At 40.7% G+C, this 20,687-nt stretch overlaps 2 protein-coding genes across 3 annotated transcripts in view; one reads left to right on the top strand and one right to left on the bottom strand.

Annotated features, from left to right (window-relative positions):
• Nucleotides 1–2,382: 2,382 nt before the first annotated feature.
• Nucleotides 2,383–11,780, top strand: LOC135219971 (heat shock cognate 71 kDa protein-like). Its single transcript, XM_064257220.1, has 2 exons — nucleotides 2,383–2,522; nucleotides 9,331–11,780. The coding sequence occupies exon 2, from the start codon at nucleotides 9,335–9,337 to the stop codon at nucleotides 11,282–11,284; it is 1,950 nt and encodes a 649-aa protein (XP_064113290.1). The 5' UTR covers nucleotides 2,383–2,522; nucleotides 9,331–9,334; the 3' UTR covers nucleotides 11,285–11,780.
• Nucleotides 11,781–17,405: 5,625 nt separating this feature from the next.
• Nucleotides 17,406–20,687, bottom strand: part of LOC135219969 (dehydrogenase/reductase SDR family protein 7-like) — a 65,360-nt gene continuing 62,078 nt past the window's right edge. For both annotated transcript variants that reach the window (XM_064257218.1, XM_064257219.1), the window contains one exon: nucleotides 17,406–19,189. In XM_064257218.1, the coding sequence (XP_064113288.1) occupies nucleotides 18,975–19,189 (215 nt within the window). In that variant the 3' untranslated portion in view covers nucleotides 17,406–18,974. The remainder of the gene's footprint in view (nucleotides 19,190–20,687) is intronic.

Here is a 20,687-nt window from a genome sequence, read left to right as displayed (position 1 = left end):
TTCATATGCAAATATTTAGTTCACGGTAATTATTCCAGAGTATATTTTTCTTTCTTCATATCTTTTTAGCTGTTATCTGTTGCCCCTCTTGACGGAGACTGTTACTGAGCCAATCAAATCAATTGCATAAATTATTGCTACGTAACGACACCAAGAACCAGTTCCAAAATAAGCAAAAACAAAAGAAACATACAAAGCCTGTCATCCCCTGGAGATGCGTCTGCAGCCTACGCCTTTCTTACTTCTTTTCATGCTGATGCTAGGATATCATACGGCTGTCCTCTCATGTCTTGGATAACAATTCATACTTCATGAAAAAGTGAAGAGCCTCCTCATATAGCTACACATCCAACAGAACGGTTCTTAATAGGATACATCAGTGATGTTTATTATGAATATCTGATTCGGTCTTTTCAACCAGCCCGTTCGGCATTTCTGGACCAAGGTATCGGACACAAGTAATTTTGTTCATGACATTATTCATTGGTTTACATAGGTCACCTATGCGTGCAAAATAGCTCAAATTTTACTTGAAAATATCCGCTAGAATCGATGCTCAGCTTCTCAGTTGGCAATGAAAAAATCTTAATTTTAGGTAGAAAGAAAAACAGCATCGTAGTTCAAAAGATTCTTATGAAACAGAAATGAGTTGCTGTCTCGTTGAGTCAAGATTAAATTGAGATGCGTTTCTCAAGATTCTAGTTGTAATTTTCATCTTCATTGCACCCTGATGGATTAAATGTTAAAATATAAGTGAAATGTTGATATTTTTCGTTTTTGTGATGGTCCTTGCGTTGTGTAGGAGCCAGCCCCCAACACCGGACAGGGTCTCAACTCTCAAGGCTGTGGAAGGAAGCTACGACTCAGCAAGTGGCTACCATAGATTTATGGTGGCTACAAACATGCTGTCACGCCTTAAAGAGTGACAGGGACCCAGCAAATATTTTCTAAAGTCATGCGTCATATTTCGTTTAGATTCCAGAGATAGGAAAAAAAAGTGTCAGTCCATAATGCTGCGATGGTGTCTTGGTAAAAAGGTGTCATGATGTAGTACTATAAGTATAGTGTCGAACATTTTGAAATTACATATCTTCATCGTCCGATCTAGTGAACACATTCAAGGGTAGAAAAAGCAACGGCAATTACTATGAAATATCAAAACTGTAGCGTTTTATTAAAAAATGACTTTATATAAGATGGGGATTCGAATTTCTCTAAGATGCCTAAACTTCTTGATTTTTTTCTTTCATGATGTCTGAACATAATTATATAAGTATTTTCATGCTTCACTTTGAGACTGATTTTTTTTGGAATATTCAAGAGTAAGGATATTAACTACCGGAGAAAGTCCTTATTTTGCTCAACTCCCTGAGAACAGAGGCCTATTTGAGCGTCCTCTGGGCTCCTTTAGATACCTGACGATTTGGAAGACAATATTACTTGGACAAGACCTATGGAGAGGGAGGCTATAAACGAATGGAACTTTCGGGAAGATAAGGCACAGGAAAAATGAAATGGCGGAACTACGCAGAGGATCTTTGCAAACATGCAACGTTATAATTATAGTATATATATATATATATATATATATATATATATATATATATATATATATATATATAGATATAATATACCTGAAGAGAGAGACAGCAGTCTCTGAAATATAGTACTTTTCTCTCTACATGGTGTTTTTATGGGCTCCTTTTATTAGATGGAATTCTGTTGTTACAGAACATTTTTACCAGTCATATATATATATAATATATATATATATAATATATATATATATATATATATATATATATATATATTATATATATATATATATATTTCACTTTGACAGGTTGTGGAATGCTATTACAAACAAAAAGGCGAGACCGTGACCATCGTATCTTCATCTTATGCAGTAAAAATATTTTGTAAAAGGTGCACTAATTAAGACAGTATAGAATTCTAGTTATTAAAAAAGGGGGGTTGGGGTTAGGCCTGTGAATAATTTTTAAGCACGTTATACACAGCGAACATTCACGAATTCTGAGAAGGATAACTGCATTATTCTTCCCCAGGCATCAACCAGTGCGCGTATTGTTCCTTTCCCGCCCTACATTGCGTCATTATAGCGTCAACGGTGTATCCATGACGTCATTAGGCTTGCAAACGTTGACGTCCTATTGGTTCAAATGTAAAGTCACAAGGAGAAAAATAATGACGTTTAAGTAGGTACCTCTGTGACTATTCGTTCCTATTTCGTGACGCAGGTGGTAAGAATGACATCATTACGCACCGCGCTCGCCATTGGTGGATCGGACAGAAACCTCTGGAATGTTGGTTCATCATCCAACCCCGCCTTGGCTGGAGGGAGGGCGGTGGTGGACCGGACCGGTGGGGGATAAGGATTTGGGGAGCCGGGAAGCTCGCCAGCGACGCCGCCATCATCGTCCTCATACGAGCGTAGACCACGAGACCGGCCTGAGCCCACTTAATTCGTTTTCGACTAAGTTACTTCGAAATTGCTGACTTTGGTAAGCATGGTGATATATTTTTTGACTCTTGGACCGTCGTTCTGACGTCCTGAACAGTTGGTCACACTCAGAACTGATTTATTTGCTTTAAATTCGCTGATTTCTTGTAAAATTAAAAATGTTCCTTTGATTGATTGTTCGTGAGCCGCCATTGTGGTTACCCAACAACTCCCGCCTGTGCACCTTTCTTTAGTAATGGCTTTTAATCATACCTATCGTGATATTGGTCGGTTTTCGGTTTCGAAAAGAGGTGCACTGGAGTTTTGGGAATGTTTGGTTTTTAATTGAGTGTTGAGTGAAACTGGGCTATGGGCTTGGAGGGAGGAACTACTTTGGAAATTTGCAGAAATCGATACACCGCGTTCCGCACCGTTTAAACTACACCTTGGCGATATTGATGTGGATGCATTTTACTTTTCAGGTTTTGCGTGTTTATTCGAAGCGCCATACGTAAAAATAGGTCCGTTGGTGGGTAAGACTAAAAGGGGTTTAAAGTCCGTTTTCGGCGTTTCAGGGCCGATCTATTCCACGGACTTTTTTTTTTTTTTTTTTTTATTTTCCCACTTCTACCATATAAAGCTTTTGGGGGGAAGGTTGTCTGTTGTATTTCTGGCTCATTTTTACGGTTTGTTAACCAATATTTCAAGTGGAGTTGGAGTTTTGACCGGAAACCGCCATTGGAAGTCCTGAGTCATGCATCGGTTCTTTCTCACAGAGGGTTTGGGTTTTGGTGGGGGGGGGGGGGGGGAGGTTGGAAGGTAGTCGGCCACGTGTCTGGAAGTTTCTTCGGACAGACATTTGGGAAAATATATAATCTTCGTAACTAATCAGAGCGTTATTTGATGTTCGTGAACCACGTGTATGCACTTTGAACCATGGAGAAAGTAAAGGATTTAGGTAGTAGGGTAAAACACCGCTGTACAGACACGTAGCCGCCAAACGGAACGTTTTCACTGAATGGTGAAGAATAAAGTTCAGTATTTAATCATACCATTCTAAAGATTGGAGTTTTGTTAACAAAGTAAGATATTTAAAACCGCTATACGAAGTAAGCATGTGAGGTCTTCGTAAAATGTGTTAAAAGGCATTTTCAAAATCCAATATGGCGTGGTATCGTCGCCTGCACAATCCCGGCACACACTGACGGACACGTCTTTCTCAGCGCTCATTTGGACAATTTTTGCATATATTTAATTGTATATGACGTTTATCGATGTTACTTAAAATTAGTTGTAATCGGCACAATAAACCATTTTGTTGCCTAAAGCTATTAGTGAAAGTATGAGTTCTTATTCCGCGATCATGTTTTTGAACCGAATGCGTTTTTACTTTGTCATGGTTTTATCCTTACTGCCATCACAAATGAAACTCCAGTCTTTATTGATTGTAATTATAAATATTTCGATATAATTCTCCAAATTAAATTATATATACGTGAGTTTTTTTTACGGCAAAGCTATGGCGGGAATAAATTTGTACGTCTGGCAGCCAGAATCCACGAGTCCAGCAGACGATCGGTTTGTGAATTATGACAAAAACAATTGCACTTGTTTGTCAGCACTGGTATCTTACTTGAGCTTATGTAACTATTTTGGCCGTTTATAGAAAAAAAAATTGTATGGCTGAAATAATTTTTTTCAATTGTACGGCTGAAATGGGTACCTGCAGGGAAGAAGGTACGGCTGAAAGAAATGTAATCTTTAATGCGTGCCAGGGAAGCCATTCATCGTCGCCAACGCTGATGCCATTACAAACTTTCCATGAATTCTATATGTCATAGTAATACAACAATGATAAAATTGATATATTTAAATCATCAAGTAGATTCGCTAAATTAACACGTAGAAAAACCGGTGAAATTTGTCAGGAATCCGGTTACTTTTACAACTAATATTTTCAAATGAATTATCATGAATAAATATATGCACTTCATAACCTTATTCTTTTAACTAATTTGGGTAGTCTTATTTTGTTTAACAAAATTGGGTATTGTGTATAGATTCGTCGGGCAGGCCGCGAAACTCCTGCCCGGGCCACCAATCCCTCCGCCAAGGAAAGTAGTTCCGCCCAAAACAGCTGATGACCGCGTGACCGTTGTTTGTTGTTCCCGCGACCCAATGTGTGCCCACTTGCCCGCGACCTTTCACAGTGAGTCCACTCCACTGGTCTCCAGTTTGAGTTTGGCTGCTTCCCAACATGGCTGTGTTTACATCGTACCCCAAGCATGTCCAGTTTGCCGCCACCACTCCGGTCACTTTGGAAGATTTGTGTGGTCTGTTCAATGACGAAAAGTCATTAATTGTGTATTTACTGAAAAGTGGCCTGCTGGGAGATTTCAGTGGTGTTTGTGGTAGTTGTAAAGAAGGCACCGTCGGCCTCGTGAAACAGGGGGACAGTTACCAATGGCGGTGCAACATCCGACATTGCCGGAAACTTAAAGACATTCGGACTGGCTCCTTCTTCTCTGGTTCACATCAGTCCATCAAGGATATTTTAGTGTTTATCTTCTTCTGGATTCACGAATATCCCCTACAATTTGTACTGATGACTTTGGGTATTGGGTCCCAGAATACCATAGAAGAGTGGTACGATTTCTGCCGGGGAGTTAGTATAAAGATTTTGGTGCATGACAACCGGAAAATCGGGGGGCCAGGGCACGTCGTGGAAATTGACGAGTCCAAGTTCGATGGTGGTTGGGTTCTCGGCGGGATTGATCGCGAAACAAAGGACACGTTCTTTCAAGTTGTTCCCGATAGAGCTACAGAAACACTCCTTCGAATTTTGATAGAAAACATACATCCAGAGTCAACCGTCATTTCAGATTGTTGGAAATACCACACTTTAAGTGAACATTTCAAAACACACCTTAACGTTAATCACAAACTACATTTTGTTGATCCCAACGATACACGCATACACATAGAATCTACTTGGCGGGTGTTGAAGCGTCATGTTTTGCTTAGTGGTGGTAAAGTAAAAAAATTGTATAATCCCTATTTTTCGATGTATTGTATTAAGAAACGTTACCTGTCAAATGTAGATTGCCCTTTCAAAGCTTTTCTCGAATTAGTTAAACGTGCATATCCCTTGAATAGAGTAGATTCAACACGCGTCGAAATGCTGTTTAATTTCGCCGAAACTCGACAATCGCGACACGCCGCCGTACAAACGGATCCGTCAATGACACACGTGCTTGTTCCCCCAATTTCACCGGCCATGTCCCCACAAAATCAGTCGTTCCAGCCCCGAAGAGAAGAAGACTCGAGTAGTCCGAATCGGTAATTTCCGAGGTCTCCGACGATTCCGATATCGAAGGTAAGATCGGTTTATTCAGTTTCCAGGTAAAGAAATTTACGTGCCATTTTTTTATTTATTATTTGTGGGGGGCATGGTGGGCTAAGCCCCGCCCCTCCCCCCAGCCAGGTAGGGCAGAGTTATTTTTGTCAAAGGGTGCTTGGGGGGTTCCAATGGGCATTCCCCCCCGGCCAGGTCAGGGCACATGCCCCATGTCAGGTTAGGTAGGTTCATTTGGTTTGGTTCAGTTTAGTTAGTCAGGCTGTGCATCTCATGCCCGAACATTCACTTAGGCTAACAGCCCACATGTTCAAACTACGAATGTGGGAACAGTTCAGTTAGCCTGACCACTTGCCGTTGTCTTTGTCCCTCACCCTAAAACCCCCCGGTTTCCCAACAAGGTCCCCCTTAAGTTTTTATAGGCTTTTTGATATTCTATTACTGCAAAGTTTCAAAAAAACCGCACCAAGACATTTGTCCGTCATCTTGTAGGTGCTCCAGTGGCTGGGCAACTTTTCTTTGCATTTTTTAAAATGGGGATCATAGTTTAGGAGCTGTAGGATCTGTCCCCTCTTGGGAAACCGGGGTTTTTGGGTGGTGGGGAAACTCATACAAGTGGCGGCGATCGCCGAAAGATTGGTAGAAGCGGCAAGGTCGACCTTGTTTTGGGAACCGGTTTTTTTGGGTTGGGGGAAATGCGTGTGGGTAAGGCGAGGGCAAAATAACAATGTAGCAACAGGTTGACCCTCTACCATACAAATCGGAGGTGGATTCTGCTAGCCTAGGGTAGGGTACTGCTTACCTACAAAAGAATCATTAACCCGTTATTGACTGACTGACCCGCCTCTCTACGTACTGCTAGTGACCTTGCCCAATAAACCCGCCTAACCTGACTTAGGGTGTGTTCCCTGACTCTGCCGGGGGCTTCGTCCCCTTGGACCCCCAAGCTGGTAACAATGATTGTGATCTAACCAAACGAACCTACCTGACAGGGCGTGGTTATTTTAGATATATAGAAATTGCACGTACCTTATTCAAAATCTGAACTGTGTGACCATTCTGGCAGGGTGATTCTGGTCCTTTTGGCTGGGACGGCCTGCATCGGCTGTTCGGTTTGAACGTTTGATGTCACGTGTTTCTTGAGTTTGTTGGGTACCACGGGACAAAGGACGGAGCACTTACAGATTAGCGGGCCCACTCGACCGCCGACCGAAATCGGCGGAAGAACACCAGAACCAATATGGCGGCGATACCAAAACAACAACAAACAAAGTAGGGAGCTACTACATATCCGCGACGATCGATTTATGTGTGCTGTCAGTAAGGCCGTGGCGGAACGACGCTTCGCGCCTTATCCGCATATTTAAAGATTCTTGGCAGGTACGGCATGTTCTGGCAAGAGGTAATGTTGCGCTGCGCGCGCTAACCACAGGGGTTACAGTAAGGCTACTTACCGTGGCGGATGGATTTGGGTGTCGCGATACCAAAACAACAACAAACAAAGTAGGGAGCAACTGGCCCGGTAAAGTGTAAACAACCCCAAAGGACAGATTTACCTTGGCATTGACCGCTTTATTTAATGGATAGGTGAGTTTGAGGAATGTTTTGAATGGGCAACCGCAGTTATTGAAATTACTTTTTTAATAGGAAGGGTACAAGTTTTTTTTATTATCGCTCCTTGGCAAAACTGTTTTTAAGACCCTCCATGTCTGCCATGTTGATTCAATAGTGTTGGTATATTTTTTTGTCGTTTGGGTTGATGAAATGTAAAGATTGATTAATTTTAAATGTTCATTAAAGTGCTGACAATGTAGTGATGAAAGTAATGATTGATTATTTAAATGTTCATTAAAATGCTAACTTCATGTAGTGTATGACTTCCAACATTCTGAAATAAAGAAATTGGGTGAATGATTTTGATGAGGATGGGAAGCAGTTTCAGCAGATTGGTCCTGAACGATTTGGTAAAAGTCCTTTGTTTTGCGGTCAATCCCACCTAAAACCCAACAACCATCAACACGTCTGCGTTTGTGGTATTTCCGTTTGCCGAATTTGGATTTGTCAATTTTGACAATCCCCTGGTCTGCCGAATTTGCGGTTATTTTGAACCACAATGTTCTCAGACGTCTTGGCAAAAATTGTACCAGTCTACCATTGTATTAGGTGAACCGATTTTCAGCGTAATTTGTATTAACGTCTTAAGGCAGTATGTGAATCCAACCGTAAATGAGCTGGAGAATGGTACTGTAATCCAGGTGCAATCGGGAGAAGAAAGCCTTTCCTAATGGCAATCCTTTTCCTACAGGTTCTTTATTGCAACATATATTGTCACCATCATTACCTAATGATGTAATAAACATGTTTACACCGAAATGTCGATAACAGACACTAGGATGACAGCTAATGAGTTATCTATATTTATGTAATGTATATATATATTGAGAAAAATTCTAGTTGAAAAACTGACCCCTCCTTTAGTATTTGTATATTGAATATTTGTCTTGGCTTGTGATTATTAGATTCTCCTCTTCTTGAAATTAAAAGTCATGGCTTCCACCTATTCCAGAGAGATTTGCTTCATCATGATCAAATTTGTCAAGTTTAGATTTGTGAATGATTTATAACATGGCAATGCCTTCAGTCTTTTGCTTACAATGTCATCTGTTATCCATGCTACCTCCTGTACAGCCGTTTTCAGATTCTATACATCCTTGCACTGAATTTTGACATGATGCACTTGGTCAAGCGTACCTGTTGAGAAGAATCTGTTATGCTTGTTAGTTAAAAGATTTTTCTCCCATGGCTACGCACTCCACTTGGTCAGCCTGCAATTAAACTTACGATTAAAGTAATTTGACATCACTACTTGATTTCAAACAATAGTGTTTACTGTATGACTTCATGCTATTTATATTTTCTACATAAATTTTAATGTAAATTGTGATCAAAATGTTCAAAGAGACTAAGGCCTGTACTTTATTGTGCTGTTTTTTATGCGATGAGAGGTGGCTCTCTAAATGTGATGCCATTGTTGTGAGTGACCATGACCATATAATTGCTTCCACAAATGTATTATTTATATGCTAAGAAATAGAGCTTAGAAACTGTTTAGGTACCAACAGAAAGGTTAATGCTACAATATGGACCACATTATGTCTCCTCTTGTAATTATTGGCCTCAAAATTTTCAAGAGTCATCACTTTCTCCAAATGCAATTAATGACATTTAATGAAAACATTATTGGATAAGGGATATCTTACCTATTTGGCCACCACAGTTAAAAAGCTCAATTTTTTATTTATTAATTTTTTTTAGGTAAATTAGGTCTTCTATAACATTTGATGAATTGATTGGGCTTTCTTATAGTAGATTAAATTTGGAGAGGAGTAGTGAACAGCCAAGATGTCTAACTCTAAGTCACTAGTGGGTGGTCATTAAAATTTGTAGAACACATTTTAGTTTTAGAATTTCCTGCAACTTGTTTTTCAAAACTAACACAGGTTATCTTTTTCAGGAACATGGCTAAAAGTGCAGCTGTCGGGATTGACCTGGGTACCACCTACTCATGTGTAGGTGTGTTCCAGCATGGAAAGGTAGAAATCATTGCCAATGATCAGGGCAACCGAACCACTCCATCATATGTTGCTTTCACCGATACAGAGCGTCTTATTGGTGATGCTGCCAAGAACCAAGTTGCTATGAATCCCAACAACACTGTATTTGATGCCAAGAGGCTCATTGGTCGTAAGTTTGAAGATCATGTAGTGCAGTCCGACATGAAACATTGGCCCTTTACAGTCATTAATGACAGCACGAAGCCCAAAATTCAAGTTGATTACAAAGGAGAGACCAAAACCTTTTTCCCAGAAGAGATCTCCTCAATGGTGCTTATTAAGATGAAAGAAACTGCAGAAGCCTTTTTGGGTGGTACTGTAAAGGATGCTGTCGTCACAGTCCCTGCCTATTTCAATGACTCCCAGCGTCAGGCCACCAAAGATGCTGGTACAATCTCTGGTCTCAATGTGCTCCGTATCATCAATGAGCCCACTGCTGCTGCCATCGCATATGGGCTGGACAAGAAAGTTGGTGGAGAACGTAATGTTCTGATTTTTGATTTAGGTGGTGGCACTTTTGATGTATCTATTCTAACTATTGAAGATGGCATTTTTGAAGTGAAGTCTACTGCTGGTGACACACATTTAGGTGGTGAAGATTTTGATAACAGAATGGTTAACCATTTCATTCAAGAATTCAAGAGAAAATACAAGAAAGATCCTTCCGAAAACAAGCGTGCTCTACGTCGTTTACGTACTGCTTGTGAGCGTGCCAAGCGTACTCTTTCAGCCTCTGCTCAAGCTAGTGTTGAGATTGATTCTCTGTATGAAGGTATTGATTTTTACACTTCTATTACTCGTGCCAGGTTTGAGGAACTTTGTGGTGACTTGTTCCGTGGCACCCTTGAGCCAGTTGAGAAGTCTCTGAGAGATGCAAAAATGGACAAAGCCCAAATCCATGACATTGTCCTTGTTGGAGGTTCCACCAGAATTCCAAAGATTCAGAAGCTGTTACAGGATTTCTTCAATGGAAAGGAGCTCAACAAATCCATCAATCCTGATGAAGCTGTAGCTTATGGTGCAGCTGTACAGGCAGCCATATTGTGTGGTGACAAGTCTGAAGCAGTTCAAGATTTGTTGCTTTTGGATGTAACACCACTGTCTCTTGGTATTGAAACTGCTGGTGGTGTCATGACTGCCCTTATAAAAAGAAACACCACCATTCCAACCAAACAGACCCAGACCTTTACCACCTATTCTGACAACCAGCCTGGAGTGCTCATTCAAGTTTACGAAGGAGAACGTGCCATGACAAAAGACAATAACATTTTGGGTAAGTTTGAGCTGACTGGTATTCCCCCAGCGCCAAGGGGAGTGCCACAAATCGAAGTAACATTTGATATTGATGCTAATGGTATTCTAAATGTATCTGCTGCTGACAAGTCCACAGGCAAAGAGAACAAGATCACCATCACTAATGATAAGGGCCGCTTGAGCAAGGAAGAGATTGAGCGAATGGTGCAAGAGGCCGAGAAGTACAAAGCTGACGATGAGAAACAGCGGGAGCGTATCTCTGCCAAGAACAACCTGGAGTCTTACTGTTTCAATATGAAGTCCACTGTTGAAGATGACAAATTCAAGGATAAGGTTCCTGAGGATGATCGCAACAAGATCATGGAAGCCTGTAATGATGCCATCAAGTGGCTCGACACTAATCAGCTTGGGGAGAAGGAAGAATATGAACACAAACTGAAGGAAATTGAACAGATATGTAATCCTATCATCACCAAAATGTACCAAGCAGCTGGTGGTGCTCCTCCAGGTGGTATGCCAGGAGGTTTTCCAGGTGCCCCAGGGGCTGGTGCTGCTCCTGGTGGTGGTTCATCAGGCCCCACAATTGAAGAGGTCGATTAAATGTGCTCGACTCATTGAAACTTCACTGTTTCCAGTCTTGGAATAACCGAATGTAGGAAATTTTTAAAGTAAATTTTAGTTTGCAAACTGAACACTGGATGACTACATACATCATTAGTGCAATGCACCACTCACCTAGATCAAAAATGTTGATGCCAACATTAATTCCCAAATGTTGCACTTTGATATTAAGGTTACTCACATTTTACATAGAATGAGTATGAAATCTCTTAAAGGGTGTGGGAATGTGCCTTATTTTGAAGTGGTTTTTAAGTGGACTCATAGTACCAAAGAAATTTCATTCCAGTTAACCTTGTTCTTTTTGGAATTATGTTAATTGAGCTCATTTTATTTTTTGTATTTTTCTATTATTAAATTTCCATCCATTCCTGTGAGAACCTGAGTAATAAGAAAACCATTAAAAGTATTTTGAGAAAAGTGTTTAATGATTTGAATTTTTAGTGTCATTCCAACAAAATACATTATACATAATAAATATTTTGTTTCATTAAGCATGAAGAAAATTAAACTAGTAAATGTTTGTGTGGTTATGAATGGCCAGGTTTTTTCAGTTATAAACCTAAAGGTTTCTTGAGTTGTGAAAATGAAGATTGTATAATGAAGAGTACTTAGTAAACGGCAGTTGAAACAAGTACATGAATGTCAATGTCATGGCACATTCACGGAACAAGATTAAAATGAGCCATTGATTTTATGAGTGTATAGTAATTGCAGATGGTGTTATTGAGGAATAGTAATTGTTTATAATGAAAGCAGTCCCTCTCCAAACAATTAGACCAGACATTTGTCCAGTGCCAGACCCGCAGTTGGCTGCCGTACACATTGCCAAATAGTACTTTAGGAATGAATGGTAACTGACTGCCAGGCATATTAATGTGGCAAAGAACCAATACATTAGATTTATAAGACGTTAAAAGCATAAAATGTCATTGTTGCTGGTTCTACTAGAAAATAGTTCGTTAAACATTCTTATTTTGATTTTTCCGCTTTTTGTCTATTACTGCATTTCTTTCCATGTTGGTTTGTAAATAAAATTTAGGCCACAAGCCAACCACTGTGACCTGAGATAATGGGCAAGTTCCGGTCATTGGTGCCATAATGGCTCCATAAATCAGTTTAGTTTCATGGCAGTTTTTGCTTACCACCAGTGGGAACAAACCCCCTGCCAATAACGGGACTGCTTATAATACTACTACTAGGTGCACGAATGGCATTACCCTGTTGGTGCCCTTTAATCTACAGCATTTTGTCATACTATTGCTACCACTACTACTAATAGTAATGGTAATATTAACTACAAATCTATGAAACCAGTTGTGGAGGTTATTGGCTTGTTTTTTGAATACTTTTCATTCCTACCTAACAAGGTCTTTTAAGTGGTGAGGTGTATCCACAGGATTGAACAATGTCCAACAGGCAAACGTTGTTACCAATTAATTATGTTGGTCTTCCTTTATCAGTAAAAACTGGTTAACAACCTCATTCAGTAGAATTGTTTGTTGCCAGATATTGCATCAATTCAATGCGAGAGAAGTCTTCCAGCTTTGCCTGATGTGGTAACAATGGTTGTCCATCGGACATTTTGACCATGTCGAGACACCTATAATATTCGGTGCTGTTTGCTTTCTCATGTCTGTGAGTAATGGTGCCATTTTCCTACTGTGCTCACCTCCACCCAAATTAATTAAAGCACCATAGTGGCGTGGTTGGTATAATGTTGGCATGCCACCTCAGTGGCCGCAAGTTCAATTCTCGAGCATTCCATTGAGAAGTGAGAGATGTGTTTCTGATGATAGAAGTTACTGTCGATGTGGTTTGTTAGTCACTTGAAACCATTGGTCCCGTTGCTGAATAACCACTGGTTCCATGCAACGTAAAAACACCGTTCAAATTAATTCGCCCATACAAGTCCTCTTATGTGAATGGGACTTGGACTGGTAATTCATAAGAGAAATTGAAGATCTGGTTATTTTGGTAAGTAGATACCTGTACCTATGTATTGTACTATGGAACTTAATTTATCAGTAATTTTCTTTTTTGTACTTGCTTGACTACTGATCTCAGTCTCCTGGTTAGATTCCCTTTTCTGCCGACATGAAATCAGAAATTTATTTTTTTTTTTTATAGAAAATCTTTTCTCGATGTGGTTGGGACCCCTCAGTAAGTTGTAGGTCCTGTTGCTAAGTGATTAATTAATTCTTAGCCACATAAAAATAGCTAATCCTTTGGGCTAGCCTTAAGAGAGCTGTTAATCAACTTGGTGGCCTGGTAAAAACGAAGAGAATTCTTAACTTTTTTCATCTCTGTACTGTGGAACTTAATTTAAAATTTGTCTCAATCATCATTGCGGGTTGGTGGTGGTTGCCATGCGGCTTACCTCTCCTGACTGCTTGTCTGATAGGAGAAGTGAGATTGCTGAGCCCTTCTCGCCTGTTCCCTCAACTGCCTGGGATTTTATCAGGAGGCACAATTAAAATAAATACTCCATCGAAGGTTCTCAAAGAACTGATTCTCAAGCTTAAATTCCTGGACCAGGCAGGACGTATGCTGGAGTAGTGAAGGAGGGACCTTGGTGGTCTTGTGGAATAGATCAGGAAGACTGCATCTATGAAGGACTTGAGGTCTATTGCCATGAGATGCGGACACCCCTGAGGTACAGATGACTTTTGCCGAGATCATGTTGCTGATCCATCTCTCTCACAAGCGACCATTGAGGACTTTATCAAATGCAATCACATCATTCCTCCATAAGTCCCTCTCAACTGGAGTCCTTGTGAGTGGGGCTGAGAAAGGAACCCAAGGCTTCAGTGGGACTGCCATGGTCTTCCCTAGCCGATGGGGTTCTCAATCAGGTGGATGTTCTTGTCTGGACAAGAGAATTAATTCAGGTCGAACTGTTCAAACAAGATGCTTTCTCCTCCTTTACCTCCCCTGAAACATTATCAACTTTCAGAGATGTCATTGTCCGCTGAGCAGGTTGACCCAGATTTAGTTTGCCTGGACCCCTGTCTTTTGCTGCAGCAATTGACTGCAGAGGCAGTTTCCCTCTCGCAGCAACCCTGGAGGCTACTACCATTCTGGCAGCTTTCCTGGCTGGACTTGTGGTCGTTTATGGTGGCTAAGATAGCAGCCTCCTCAGGGGTTATGATTCCTGGATAGGATTCCGCTTTCGTGAGACTGTGCCAGTCTGGAGGTAGGGCAGTTTCCTAACTAACCCACCAGACAGCAAACCTGGTCCTTGAGAGGAGAGAGACCATCTCAACTTGCCTGATCAGGTTTTTGGGGCCTGAGTCCAAAATGACTCAAGGAATGGATCACTGTTGGATTCCTCCTCTCTCTTCCTTAAGCTGGTATCACACTAGTCATTTCTTGCTCGTGGTTTTGGCCAGCATCCAGCCGATGCTCGCGAGCAAAAGTGTTGTATCGGCAGCAACGGCTCGCTGCTCGAGAAAAAAATGCCTAGTGTGAGGCCAGCTTTAGAGAGATGGATGCTGCAGTGGACAAGCATAGAGTCGAAGATAATGACCGATGCTTCCTCCAGGCAGTGACCAAGTCATTGGGACCTTTGCGTGTCGCTGCGGCTTGACCTTCAGGTCAGGCCAGCTCTTCCTCAGGGCCGAAGAAGACTCAAGCCTTGAAGGGCACTGGGAAAAACCCAGCATTCTAAAGCTGGTATCACACTAGTCATTTCTTGCTCGTGGTTTTGGCCAGCATCCAGCCGATGCTCGCAAGCAAAAGTGTTGTATCGTCACACTAGGAACTCGTGGTTTCGAGGAGCCGTAGGAAAAAGTAAACAAAACTGATCAGCTGATATCATCATGGCGCCCAGAAATTGTCGGACAGTTGCAAGATGCGCTGCAGTGGTTTATTTCTCGGAAACTTACGTGAATGCAAGAGTAACAAAAAACGTTTGTGGGTCCAAGAGTGGCTCAGGAGAGTACGTCTTATCAGCAGCAGCCATCTTGTTTGTTTACACTATGCTGTGGCTCGCGGCTTGTGCTGGCTGCTTCCTGTCCTGTTCGGAAGCTAGAATCTCGAGCTAAAAGCTCCCGGTTTTTCATTCTCGGCAGCAACGGCTCGCTGCTCGAGAAAAAAATGCCTAGTGTGAGGCCAGCTTTACTCTTCTGTTCAGAATTGTTCATTTCAGCCCTCTTCCTCAGGGAAGGCAGGAAGAGAAGAAAAAGAAGAAAGGGAAATGTTAGGGGCAGCATTCCCCTCCAGCTGTTGCCATTGGTAGTGGGATGCCTATTGTGCCATTGGGCAACTTGGCAGCGATATGGAGCCGAGACCTGGGTAGTGGATATCCTTCGGGAGGGGTATCTACTCCCATTCGAGTCTCTGCTTCCCCTCACCAACCTCCCGATCCATCTCTAAATTTAAGTACCTGGTTCATTGAAGAACATGGCACTCAAGGAAGAACTGCAAGCCATGCTGACCAAGGGCACGATAGAAGTTGTCCCTCAGTGAAAGCTTCAAGGGGGTGAGAGACCAGTCATAGACCTTTCTCTCCTGAACCGATTCGTTCGCCAGACTGTTCATGATGGAGACAGTGCGTTCAGTGCTGGCCTCCGTCAGGGAGAATGACTGTGCGGATGGTGATCTGAAGGATGCATACGTATTTCCAAATATACTCAGAAATCAATCTTCTTGGAACTACCTTTGTTTTATCCTCGGGGATACAGCATTCTAGTTCAAAACGCTTGTAACTCTCAACCACTCCTCAGGTCTCAGGTGTTCATGAGTGTTCACCCTTGTCTCGGCTTGGGCCCATTCTCAGAGCATACATCTGTTGAGGTATCTCAATGATGGGTTAGTCCTGTGCTCGCATTGTTTCAGGACAGGGATCGACTTCTTGAGTTTTGCCGCACCTTCGGGATTGTGGTAAACTTCGAGAAGTCCGATCTCATTCACAAACAGAGGCTAAAGTAACTGGGCATGCTGATCGATACGGTAGCAGCAAGAGTCTTCCCCTCAGACTCCTGCATCAGCAAGTTCAGGAAGGTGGTACAGTTGTTCCTCTCTCAATGGGAATAACCAGCAGGGCAATAGCAAGTTGTAGTCGGTCACCTGTCGTCTTTCGAGAAGTTGGTCCCTCACAGACACCTGTGGCTAGATGACAGCAACTTCTTGATATGAGTACCCCTGCATACTCCCCCTACCAACATTCTTCTGTATTTGGATGCATTGACTGAGGGATGGGGTGCAAATTCAAGGTTTGTTTTGTTGTATGGTGCTTTTACATTGCATGGAACCAGTGGTTATTCAGCAATGGGACCAACGGCTTTATGTGACTTCCGAACCACGTCGAGAGTGAACTTCTATCACCAAAAATACACATCTCTCACTCCTCAATGGAATGGCCGAGAATTGAACCCGCAACCACCGAGGTGAACGCCAACACCATGCCAACCACGCCACTGAGGCGCTGGAACTCAAGGTGGCCTTCATGACTTTTCAAGAATTTCAGGACAGAGTGATGGGGCACTCCTTAGTGCTGATGAGCGACAACACCAAGGCAGTGGCTTATGTCAACAATCATGAGGGCCTTGTTTCTCCTCAGACAAAGCAGGTGCATGAATGGATGGTGACTCACTCGGAGTTGTCGGCCAGGTACTAGGAAGAGTGGTCAGGTGTGCCGAACTTCCAGTTGGTTCAGGATTCTCATACCTCCCTCCGAGTCTATCCTATTGTTAAGAACAAAGGTTTGTCTGGCATATGAACAAATGAGAAATTTTTAATTCAATTTGTATTTTTCATGGTAATCCTGGGTTGGAAGAAAGACTAAATGCTTCAGTGTTCAAGTGTGGTTGCTGACCACCCTCCACCTCACCAATACTTTAGATGCCAGATGCCACAGATTCCTTGCATATATAATTTTTATTGTTTTTAACCAGTTTCTAGTTGGTGCCAGAAGATTTATCCTACTGTCAAGACCTCAGGTTTGTTAGCTATCAAAATAAAATTGATTAAAAATTTTTCATTTTGTAACTATCACCATGTAGTACTTCATCATAAGATACTGAAATAAAGTACATTTCTTTGTGCAAGGACTGTGACATTATAAAAGTGTGTAGCTTTACAGATTCAATTAAAATAAGGCTGTCTTTTAAAATAATTTATTAATGCTGTTTACTGTAAATATCTTTGGTAACAATCATTTGTCTGAAAAACTAAAATCTCAATGAAGTAATAAGTTAGGTAAATTGCAATGCACCTGTACTGAAAATGAAACTGACTGCTGCAAGCCATACAACTAGAAATATTATTCACCAGCTGTGCTTGATGAATACATTGGCTATTTGTTAAAAGGGATTGGAAAAACAAGTATAGTAATGCAGTTGGAAAACACTTAGCATAAACCAACGCTGCTAACTGAAGAAAAAACCTAAAGATTCACTATACAACCAATTAATTTCTCATTTGTTTTTTCAACAAAGGTTTGGAAAAAAAACCAGTTTCAATATACAGTATTTGTAAATTAATTTACCTATTGCCATATCTACAACAACTTGCTATTTACATGTAGGTCATAAACACTACCATGCTGTCATGTGAAAGAAAACTGCAACAACATATATGCGAAATCAGGATTAGCAATGCTATATAATTGAAATATAGCTAGTAATACAGTATACATTTAATGACTTAGTTTCATGCTAAATTTAAACTATCTTGGGCAGTAAGCTCTGATCAGCAAACATGACACTTCTGATAACTCTGGTAATCTACTTAAAATTAAGGTTAAGAGGGTTGTACATCAAAGCTATCCTTGACACATACTTTTTTGCATGGAAGTAAACTAAGGAGACATGCTCAAACAACCTGTTTACTGGGAGGTCTTGCATTTAAACCATTTTCTTAAGAGTAAAAACCACATACAGTACAGTAGATTACTAATTCTATTAGTATTCTGCAAAGCAATCCACTATTCACTGGGATTTGGGATTCCTAACACTGTTTTTGTTGTGCAATGGGTCTTTCTGCAGGTTTTAACCTGAAGCCCAAGACAGATTACAGCCCGTGCTAACACTGAACTAAATGTTAGTACTCTGTTATAACTACGTTTTCCCAAGCAAGTTCTACTTGCTATAAGAATTTAAGTGTATTATTCCTTAGAGAAGAATTTTACACTACATAACATAAGAGCTTGATGTTCTTTTGATTATGCAGATATCACAGTATAATTCAAAGAGTATAACTACAACAATAACTTTAAAAAGATGTGTTATATTTACACTTTATATAGAAACTAGAAACACCACAACATTTGTGTTTCACTGTTTTTGTAAAAAATGTAAATGGTGTTTCCCCACAAATTGAATATGCATTCTGAAAACACTTCCAATACAATTGCCTATTTACAAAAAAATATAGTACATAACTGTATACATATTGCAATCTCATGTATTAAGAGAACTGTACCCTAAGAGTATTATCTGTTGCATCAGCAACATATTCCTTTAGACAATATAAGAACTTAGTCATGTTGGTTGTATTAAACCCACTTGTCTGATTGAACAAAAACAAAAAATTTTAAAAACTAATACCTCTGAATAAAAAAGTAAGCTATTATTTGGTGCCTGGAAAAAAATTAAATACTGGACACAGAATTAGGTGAGGTTTAAGGTCCAAAATGTGCACATTTTGCCATAACACATCTCAAAAAGTTTTAATCATCTTTTGATGCATACAAATTTTTCTGCTTTGCAGCCCTTCTTTTCATTACACGGGAGAGCAGGGAGGGAGATATGGTTCGGAGGTTGATGGCTACACGGTGTGATAGTGGTGCTAACACTAGCTCTTCATAGCCACTAATTATGCAGCTCACAATCTGTTCAGCAACTTCTTCTGGTTTCATTCCAGAGGCCGTTGTTGCATCCATATCTGAAACAAAAGAATAATAAATATCCTTCAAAGCCAAGCTGTGAGCACCAGTTATTTTATGCTGTGGCTATAAAATCTGCAACACTGAAGTGATGCCTGATGAATAAGCAAAATTACTTGAAAAGTACATGATAACAACTACTATTTCCAGTAGCAACTCACCACTGCTGTTGGTTGATGCAAATTTAGTTCAAATATCTGCTATTTGTCAAATTTTCAAACAATCAACTGAGAGAGAGAGAGAGACCACTGGAACAGACATCTTGGTAACCAACTGGCTTGAGGGATTGGAGAAGAGAAATATGATGAAAAAATATCCCCACCATGAAGCAAATCATTACAACAGCCACACCAGAAGAAAACCCTGAACTTTCTCAATCAACGCAAGAAAGGTTTCAATCACCACTTGTTTTGAGCACTGAAACATAAAGAGTAAAGAGACAATGAAAGCAAAACATCTTTCTATGACCTTTGGAAATTTATTACACTATACCATCTACCTGCCAAGGTAAAGAATATCAGAAGGATAAAGACAACTCTCTACCAGCTAGATGTAGTTGAAACAACCATAACTTTCAATAATAATGATATGAAAAAAGTAGACCCTCTTAAGCCTGCTGTTAAAAAGACTAGCAGCTACCATGGAATGAACTTTATAGATCTCAATTCTTCTTGCAATTCTCTTTTCCTTATGGCTGATATCTGCTAAGAGCTGGCCCAAGTACATAATCTGGATAAGGGGAAAGAGAGGAGTTCTGCATATAGTTACATTTCAGTTTGGTATAAGCAGGCTGACCTTCTGCCTGTGTCCCAGAATAAAAAGTGACTATACATATTCAGAATTCCTGCCTTTCCCCTTTTCCAGATTATATATGTACATGGCCAGCTTTAGGCAGATATCAGCCTTGAAAAAAAAAAAAAAGAGAATAGTAAGAAAAACTGACAAGACCTTGTATAAAATCAAACCCAATGACTTGGTCATTGTTTTGAACCTAATAATAATAATAATGATAATTCAATCCGACCCCGGCAGCAAGCAGATGAATGTAGTTTACCAATTCTTATGCCCTGCCCATGGATGTCTCGTCTCTCACACTGGTATGACTTCTGTGAAACTGTCCAAGAGGATTTCTCGCCACATGCAGGCAGGAGTGATTATGAACCATACCAGGACACCGCACCAGGAGTTACAAGGATTGGGATGTCTCAAAGACTAATTAGTCCATCCAAGGACACACTGTGTGCTCACTTATCTCTTGAAGCTGGTTTTACTGTTCATTCACATCACTTATCTCCTGGAGCAGGTTTTACCGTTCATTCAGTGTCCTAATGATTTTGGCTAGCTTTCTTTTAGACTCTTCCACACTGTTGCTGTTTACAACTTCTGGTGGCAGTTTATTCCATGTGTCACATATCTTATATGTAAAGAAGTTCCCACAATGGGATGTGTTGTATCTCTTCAGTTCTAGTTTCCATCCATTATTTCTTGTCTGGTTTT

Source organism: Macrobrachium nipponense, chromosome 1 (assembly GCF_015104395.2).
Source record: "Macrobrachium nipponense isolate FS-2020 chromosome 1, ASM1510439v2, whole genome shotgun sequence".
Lineage (NCBI taxonomy): Eukaryota > Metazoa > Arthropoda > Malacostraca > Decapoda > Palaemonidae > Macrobrachium > Macrobrachium nipponense.
This window is presented reverse-complemented; position numbering and strand designations above follow the sequence as displayed.

What these genes read in the sequence shown, in the direction of transcription:
- LOC135219971 (XM_064257220.1), top strand. Translation starts at nt 9,335, where the DNA reads ATGGCTAAAAGTGCAGCTGTCGGGATTGACCTGGGTACCACCTACTCA.